This window comes from Gobio gobio (genome assembly GCF_949357685.1).
Source record: "Gobio gobio genome assembly, chromosome: 9".
Taxonomy (NCBI): Eukaryota; Metazoa; Chordata; class Actinopteri; order Cypriniformes; family Gobionidae; genus Gobio; species Gobio gobio.
The window spans coordinates 45025759-45035320 of NC_137115.1; the positions used below are offsets into that span (position 1 = coordinate 45025759).

At 38.4% G+C, this 9562-nt stretch overlaps 1 protein-coding gene across 2 annotated transcripts in view; it reads left to right on the forward strand.

The window, feature by feature from the left end:
• The window catches only part of necab2 (N-terminal EF-hand calcium binding protein 2), a gene marked incomplete at its 5' end in the record, with an annotated part of 130975 nt that overhangs the window by 118526 nt on the left and 2887 nt on the right, over window positions 1-9562 (forward strand). For both annotated transcript variants that reach the window (XM_079825063.1, XM_079825064.1), the window contains 3 exons: window positions 2989-3101; window positions 6415-6492; window positions 8010-8101. In XM_079825063.1, coding sequence (XP_079681189.1) covers window positions 2989-3101; window positions 6415-6492; window positions 8010-8101 — 283 coding nt within the window. The remainder of the gene's footprint in view (window positions 1-2988; window positions 3102-6414; window positions 6493-8009; window positions 8102-9562) is intronic.

Here is a 9562-nt window from a genome sequence, read left to right on the forward strand (position 1 = left end):
AATAATACAATGATAATATCCCACAGAGCCCAAAGCCTTACACTATGGGTCACATTTGCATCGTCTCCCAAGCTTTGTTTTATCAGTGTATTCCACAGCATTGAGTCTGAATGAAGCCCCCTCATTGTTCAAACAAACACGAAGACTAATGAAAGACATTAGTGCAATCGGTCGCAATGCAGTGCTTTCGGATCAGCCACATGTCGAAATGCAAAGAAAATTGGATGGCGAATCCTCATGCATTCCTCTAATTATTCTTATGTGCCTATCAGATCAGGCCTCTAGTGGAGGAGAATGGGAAAACAGAGTGATACTTATCATTGTGTGTAGGTCGGGTAATGTAGTGTTTCTGATTGCATTCTGGCTAGTGTTGGGTGGCATAGTGCTCTTGATTAAGTTCAGGGTTTATTACCAGGCTTCTGCTCTTTTATTGCCCTCGCCTTCGGGGAACGGGACGGCTGTCAAATCGAAGGGCCTAATGGTTTCGCTTGGGTTTTATCTTCCCCACCTGCCGGGGAACTACACGTGCTCTATTAAAGATGTGACACTTTAGTTATAGCATACACCACACACAAATAGTATACCCCGATATCTCCTAAAAAAACGTGCCCTTTTCTCACTTTTTTATGCTTTAAAATATGTTTTGGTGCAGTTGTTTGGTTGTAATATAATGGCATATAAAAGTTTTATAGTTTTTCTTTCTACGGTTCACCAGGTCCAATATAGGATTTACTTACACAACCGTTCAAAAGTTTGAGGTTAGTCACCTGTAAGACCGCATGAATTCGCTCCAAGGATCGGCAGCGAACCGCGGTGAAGGCCTTACGCGTTCAGTGTCTCAGCTGGAAGAATGGATTTGATTATAATATTCTTTATCTGACTCCATTTATCATAGTGGTCGCATTTAAAAGAGAATCCCAACCGGTTGTTTGGTCATCTATATTTGGTAGTTAATCATACATTTGATCGTTCCGTTTTAACCCTTTGTTACAATTATAACGTTCCACATTGGAGATAGTTAATAATTACAGATTAATTCAGAAAGGATCAAAATGTAACAATTTATTAACAATCAAGTAAATGTAAAATGTCAATTACATCATAGACATAAATCTCTTCTAAAAGGAAACACAAATTCTGGCTATGGTTACACTTAAAATCGTTTCAAATAAATGTAAAACATAAACCCTTAATTATGCTCTGTAGGCCTCTGCCTAGAATGTTACCTGTGAGAGAGAGAGAGAGAGAGAGAGAGAGAGAGAGAGAGAGAGAGAGAGAGAGAAAGGGAGAGAGCTAAAGAACAGCTCTCTCCAGAGAAAGCCAGAGAAACCAAAGAGAGCGAGCTACAGATGAAATTCTCTTTTATCCTCTTCCCTGATGTCACCAAATTCAAACCTGACTCTTGTAAAACTGACCAATCAGACCAACCCGTGAGACATTTGAAAATAACCAATCAGACAAAACTTCCCCCATTGTATCAAAGGTGCGAAAACCTGTTGGCCAGCCGGCCAATCATTCTTTTGTCTTTCTAACTCAACCTGGCCCTTCTGATGGCGTTAAGGGGGAAGGGGTTGAGTCAATTTCAATATCTTGATCACGACGATGGCAGTTAACAGCAAAGCAGAGGATTTTGTTCCATTTCAAATATCTTTGATTATTTTCCACCTTACAGTCACCAAGGCTGCATTTATTTAATCAAAAATACAGTAAAAACAGTAATATGTTAAATAGCATTGCAATTTAAAATAATAATAGTTTTCTATTTTACTATATTTTAAAATGTAATTTATTCCTGTGATGGCAAAGCTGAATTTTCAGCATCATTACTCCAGTCTTCGGTGTCACATGATCCTTCAGAATTCATTATCATATGCTGATTATCAATGTTTAAAACAATTGTGCTGCTTAATGTTTGTTGAAACCATGATACTTTTTTTTTTCCAGGATTCTTTGATGAATAGAAACTTCAGAAGAACTGCATTTATTTCAAATAGCAATCTTTTATAACATTTTAAATGTCTCTACTCTCACTTTTAATCAATGTAATGCATACTTGTTGAATAAAAGTATTCATTTCTATCATAAAAATTGTACTGACTCAGAACTTTTGAACGGTAGTGTATCATAAACATTTTAGAGGATATTACTTTAGGGTGAAAGGACTTGCATATTGGCATCTTAAACTTTTGTGATATTCAGCGCATAAATGCAGATATTAGTCAATGCTCCAGGCTTCTCGGGGTGAAATAGTCTGCCAAGCAAATCGAATATTTAAACCTATAATTTCTTAGTAATATAGGTTATTTAATCAAATCTCTCAGACTTAATAAAATTGGTTCAAGATGACAGCACCAATTTAGAAAAGAGTGGGAGGCATGAGTGACATGTTACACGAGAAAAGGGCAATTATGTGAAACAGACAAGTCAAAAGCAGTTCAGTTTCATTTCCGTGAAGTTATACATTTATCCTTTAAAAAATGTTTTCATACAGCTAATCAGTTTTCTTCTTCACTATTTGCTGCAGTGAAGCATGTTTAAAGCATGCCCTGTTATTTTTCTGTACTTCATTTGGGAGCCAACCACACTCCCACAATTCTACATCATTTAGTTTACACTGGGAATTAATTAGTTACTTGGGCGACGATCCAAAAGAGTAGCTGTATTGATTTTACTGTCTGATATGTATCATATTTAGTTCTCCTTCTCCTGAAGGAATAACCATATGCAAATCTTTCTTAACCCTTCAGCTTCGATATAGATTATATATATTGCAGCTGACAACCCATTATAGCTGCAATCATTAATTAATTAATTTGGCCTAAAAAGGGGACATTAACGTCGTCAGTACATATCAGTACAAAAACTGGCATGCATTTTAATCACAAGACATTCCCATCATCCCCCTCACAGTTTTCATTATGTATTCAGATTACTGGAAACTAAACTCTTTCTCCCCCCCATCCTATCGCTCTCTTTCTTTCTCTTTAGTCCCTCTACCTGATCCGCCAGGAGATGAATGTTTCCCAGAAGCAGCTGGGAGAGTTCTGCGAGGCCCTGAAACAATACCTGAAGAATGTGTCTGCCCAGAGAGACTGTTTCCAGTGAGTTGACTTCATTTGTTTTAGTTCTTACTTAGTTTGACCTTCTAGTGAGTATTCGTCTAATTCCCTCTTTATCTCTCATTGTATCTTAAAGGAACACGCCATTATTTTTGAAAATAGGCTCATTTTCCAACTCCCCTAGAGTTAAACAGTTTAGTTTTAAAGTTTTCGAATCCATTCAGCCTATCTCCGGGTCTGGCGGCAGCACTTTTAGCATAGCTTAGCATAGATCATTGAATCTGATTAGACCGTTAGCATCTCGCTCAAAAAATGACCAAAGAGTTTCGATAATTTTCCTAGGCGCTGCGTAATATCATTGCGCCGCTGCACCCATGGTACGGCAGCAAAGTTCCTTGATTATTACGCAGGAATGAGATTATAGTTCCTAGCCTTATCGGCCTAGAAAATCACAACTTTTCATTTTCCCTCGGCCTTAGTACGCAATGTAACTACATAAAAGTCAAGTTTTAAATAGGAAAAATATCGAAACTCTTTGGTCATTTTTTTGAGAGAGATGCTAATGGTCTAGTCAGATTCAATAATCTATGCTAAGCTATGCTAAAAGTGCTACCGCCAGACCCGGAGATCAGCTGAATGGATTCAAAAACTGTAAAACTCAACTGTTTAACTCTAGGGGAGTTGGAAAATGAGCCTATTTTCCAAAAAAGTGGAATGTTCCTTTAACAGTATGATAGTACACAACTTTTCTGTGCTTTGATTTTTGTGCTGTCAGGCTGAAGTGTTATCTGCTGAGGGAAAAGCACATGCTTTATATTAAGTTTCATGTTTGTAAATGTCTGTTGGAGGGTAGCAATAACTGTACCGCTATGCATTTCTTAAAGAGTAAACCTGTCTCTTTTATAAATGCATCTGTCTCGACACTGTGTATTTATCCCTGATGTGTTGAAATAAGACACTGTGTCGTTTTGGCTCCTGTAGATAAAGATGGCAGGTGAGCTGAGGGAAGTGTTGTTATTCTAGTTCATGAATTAATAATGAAACTGGTTAAACAATGGCTGTTTTTCTGCAGTATTAATAGCTAGTATTTACGAAGCCCTAAAAGATCAGGAAATAGTCCTGAACTACTTTTAAAATCAGTTTCTCAGTTTTGTTCCCTGGTTAAACCTGGATAAGCTGCTGTTCAAAAGATTGGGGTCAGTAAGATTTTCTTTTTTTAAGAAATGATTTGTTAAATTATTCAGCAAGGATGCATTCAATTGATTAAAAGTGACAGTAAAGACTTTTACATCGTTATAAACTATTTCTATTTGAAAAAAATGCTTTGAATTGGAGGGGGAAAAAATCACGATTTCCACAAAAATATTAAATAGCACAACTGATAATGCTAAGAAATGTTGGTCACACTTTAGATTAGGGTCCAATTCTCACTATTAACTATGATTTTGATATTGGGTAGGAATAAGGGATGCAGAATAAGGCATTAATACGTGCTTTCTGCTTTATAATTACTATTAATAAACTTCCAATATCCTAGTAATTTGCATGCTAATAAGCAACTAGTTAATAGTGAGAATTGGACCCTAAACTAAACAATGGAAAAAAAAGTGGTTCTTGGCTTGTAATCATAGGTGAACCAATTTTGGTGCTATATTGCACCATATCTTTAAAGGTGCTCTACAGCACCTTTGTCAAATGGTGCTATGTAGAACCCATAAGAGGTGCCATATCGCATTTTTATTTCTTCATCAAAAATGGTGCTAAACAGCACCAGATGTGGTTATTTGCCTTGTAAAGGGGCTTGAAGGGTTGTTTGTATGGCAGTGGTGCTATATAGCACCTTAACCACCCCAAAGAACCACTGAAGAACTGCTGAAGAGCCACTGAAGCATCAAGATTTGGTGCTATAAAGCACTTAAAGTGGTTCCCCTATGATTACAAGCCAAAGAACCACTTTTAGTACTATATAGCACCTTTTTTTGTTGTTGTGTGAATAGAGCACTAAATTGGCTTTGCCATCACAAATACAATTTGAACATAAATCAAAATAGAAAACAGTCATTAAATTGTCATAATGTTGACAATAGTATTGTTTTTACTGTATTTTTGATCACATAAATGCAGCCTTGGTGAGCATACGAGACTTCTTTGAAAAACGAAGCAAAACAAATCCAATTGTTTGAACAGTAGTTTAGGAGTTGCTTCATTTTCAAATTTTTGATCAGGCCACGACTGTGAGCATTTTTTCAGCCCCACAGTATGAATTAATAATGTAGCAGCAGTGAGTAAAATAGGTCCTTTATGGTGTTTCTCAGGGAAGCTCCCGAGTCTGCTCTCTGAGAGAGGGTTTTGTGTGGCAGCATTTTGTACTGCCGTCATGATTCACATCAGACTAGTGAATAATTGATCAGTGAAAACATCTGCAAGCTTCTACAAAGACCCGACTGCTGCTGAACTGTCATCTCTGTAGCCTCCCTTTATTTCTTTCAACTTTCCTCCTCTCATGTTCTGTTTGTGAAACAGTGATTGAAATGCTCTTTCATTTCTACAACTGCTCATTTTATTCAAATTAACTTATAACTCACTGACTGACTTGTGATACTTTTGTTCACTGTTTGGCAACAATAATCCTGTACAGTTATTAAAGTCAACATAAAATCAAAATTGAACCTATTTGCTTTTTCAATGCGCATTCTTTGAGGGATTCATTGGAGCAGGAAAGAATTATGTCTTCATAATCTTTCATCTAAATGTAACTTGTTCTTCCTCGCAAAAGACTCTCTTTCCACTTGCATCTCTCCGCAGCAGTGTTATTTTAGTAACGTTGATATACCATTATATCATTGATACACCTTACTATTTTGAATTAGAGTTCGTTTTTATATTTTCGTTGACTCGTTGACATGACCTGACAGGTTCTCTTACATGTGGGCGACCCAAGATTGAGTACAGCTTGAATCATTTCCCTGTCCAGAAAGCGTTAAAAAAAAGCTACTTGCTGCAGTTTTGCTGAAAGTTTGAGGAGTATGTGGGGGTTGTCAGAACTAGCTAATGTTTAGACTTCTGTTGATTTATTGAGCTAATGCTAATCATTGCTGTTTTATTGCCTAAAGGGCTGCAACTGTAGCAGAGCAGAAATATCTGAGGAGTTACTGCCATCAAGTGGAGGGTCATAAAGTACAATGTATAATTATGCTTCCGTTTATGTTTTCTATATGACTGGAGTAATTGCCCTCTCTTTGAAGACATTATCCTTGTTTTCTCAGTTTGTTTCTATAATATTGCGAATCTGTGTTTGTGAAACGTGAAATTGAAAGTGTTTTTCACTGTTGTTCTTCTGTTCATCTCTCTCCAGTGTGACGGCTGTGCGGCTGCCTGACGGACTTTCCTTTGTGGTGTATGAGTTCTGGGACGGAGAGGAGGAGTGGAAGAGGTAAAACACCTTTTCTCCTATGTCTGACTCAGTGTTTGTTGTGTTCACTGGGATCTTCTATCTAAACTCTACTCTTATCATGAGACAGTACATGAAAAAAATATGCTTTTATTTAGAAGTTCATTTTATAAGTGTCAAATGCATTAACATGTATGGGGACTAGAGGTGTAATGGATAGTAGTTGATCCGTGATCCTTAGGGACCAGGCCCCACAGTCAGGATCACATGTGATTCTCGGATTAATTGAAAAGGTTAACCATCATAGAGTGAAGTTTGCACGTGTTTTTAAGTCCTGTCAATTTGAACATTCAAGCCATTTTAAACCATTAAATCACCAGAAGTGAATTTGAGACTCGTGCTCATTTTCAGTATGTGTGTCCTCTGACAGTCTCTGCATTAAAAACTGCATTTAATGTTCATCAAACAACTAAAGACAAAACAAAAAAAATAACTTTTTGTAGCTTTAACAAAGATTATTTATATACATTTTATATAGTGAAGACTATGATTTTCTACCTGAAAACTGTTATGCCGGGTTCAGACTACACATAATTTTTGACTGTTACGACATGACTCCTAAATGCTTAGTGTCGTGGAAGAGAAACATGGCAGACTACAGGTTGCTTCCCGACCAATCATTGCCCGCCGTCTTTTTTAACTATGTGTGCAATGTCCTCGCGATTGACACGGTGACTATCATAACAGATACAAATATTGTATAGTCTGCACCTGGCATTAAGCACTGTTTATTTTATTTGTATCTTAATTTAATTTGTATCTTAGTCACACACACACACTTTTTGCATATCTGAAAAATGATACGATCTGACTCAAAAACCTAATGGGGACCCAGATTTAAATCCTAACATATTGGCCTATATTATTGTCTTTTGGTTGCAGTTCAACTTAACAACTATGCATTTTCATTGTTTGGAAAAGAGCAGCTTTCATGATTTGATAAAAGTGAGTGAAAACGGTGGATAGATAATGACAGAATTGTCATTTTAAAGGAAATTATGATCTCATTTAAACTGACCAATTTTAAGGTGCCGTCTTTTGCCATCGCATTTTTAAATTTCATGGCGAAATCCAGTCATTTTGATAGGAATCCATGTGATCGGGCGTTTCACGTGAGGGCGACAGTTTCCCCGCACAGATTTCCCTTTCCCTTAAATTTGCCACACCGACCAACAGAAAGCTGCTTGGTCAGAAAGTGACTTTCATACATTGACAGTGAACCTTTCTGAGAAATCTTTCCGAAATTTCGCTAATGTGACCACACCTTTAGACACCTATGGGTGAGTTCTGCCTCAGCTTTTTAGACAAGCACTTGTTTTTCAAATAATAACTGAGCGTTATAATTTACATATCAAACATAAAGATACTGATTTTTGGAAGTTACATTCACAATCCACTTTTACAGTATATTATTGCTGCTACTTTGCATCTGAAGACATTAGAGTTCTGGAACTGTGTTTGTTTTGTTCCTTTTCTGACTGTCTCTGCTTCTCTCTCAGGCACCTTCAGACTGCAGCTTGCAAGGCCTTCCAGCATGTGAAAGTGGATACTCTATGCCAGCCCGAGGCTGTGTCCTCTGTTGCTGTGCCTGGTGAGTTCCACTGCTGCCTGCCGTTACGGGCATTGGTGCCACTGCCTAACCAGCCTTTGATGCTACATTTATTGTCTTGTGTAGTCAGGGGGGGGAGACATTTCACAGCCATTATGCGCCCTGCAGGATTACTCTCATTTTCAGCATGTGTGTCCTCTGACAGTCTCTGCATTAATGGTGTTCACACACTTGGTATGTTTGGTTCGATTAAAACAAACCCTGGTGTGATTTCTCTGTTAGCAAGATGTCAGTGTGAATGCTGACATCCAAACCCTGGTGCGCACCAAACAAGCGGGCCGAGACTGATGAAAACATGGTTCTCAGTCCGCTTCCAAACTAAATATGTTAGAATAAAATATGAACCCAACACGGACCGAGATGCTAACCCTAAAAAGGACAGAATGCTCAAGCTTACCTGTTTTTTCTCATCATGGTCGCGATGTTGCCCATCACAGTTCGGTACAGGCATCAGAACCACTTCTCCTCACAGCAAATCTTCATTTGTGTGTGGTGGAAAGGGATTCCTGCCGCTGTTTTGACTCCTTTACACATTTTATAAGCCCCTAACAAGTTCTCAGCTGGTCAAAATACCGCCATATGTAGGCTACGCACATACAACAAGTGCATTTAGCCCGGCACACAACATTGTTTTGATGTTCGGTAAGTTCCGTTGCGAAATATACGTAATAAAAGCCGACCAAGGTTGTGAAGCAGGTTGTGAACATACCCCTATATGCCTTTAAAGGTCCCCTTCTTCGCGATTCCGTTGTTCAAACTTTAGTTAGTGTGTAATGTTGCTGTTCGAGCATAAATAATACCTGTAAAATTATAAAGCTCAAAGTTCAATGCCAAGCGAGATATTTTATTAAACAGAAGTTCCCTTTCAAAGCCTACAGCGAACGGCTGGCTTGGACTACATCCTGGTACTTCCTTCTTTAATTACGTCAGTAGAGCAGTAAAACAGACTAACCTCCGCCCACAAAGAAACGCGAAAAAGGGGGCGCGGTCTTGTTGCTGTCCCACGTGGAGAAGCGGACGGTCGCGTGGAGAAAAGGAACTGTTGCGTTGAGTGTGTTTATCGCCATGTCATCGAGACGCTGTTATTTTCATCCAGGAGTCAAATCACCTTTGTTTGGCTTTCCCAGGGACGCTGTAGAGATTATTGAACGCATACATCTCTCCGTTAAGAGGCGTGACCTTTCCAACGTGCGCTAAGCTGCTGTCAAATTACAACACAGGAACCGCTTTCACGTGCGCTAAGCTGTGGTCGAATCACAGCACAGGAACCGCTTGCACAATCAGAACTCGTTACGTGTTTCTGAAGGAGGGACTTTATAGAACAAGGAAATCACCAGCCGTTTTTAGGACAGTGGAAACAGCGGTATACAGATAAGTAAATAGTGTGAAAAATACTGTGTTTTTTTACACGCGAAACATGAACACATGTTATATTGCACACTG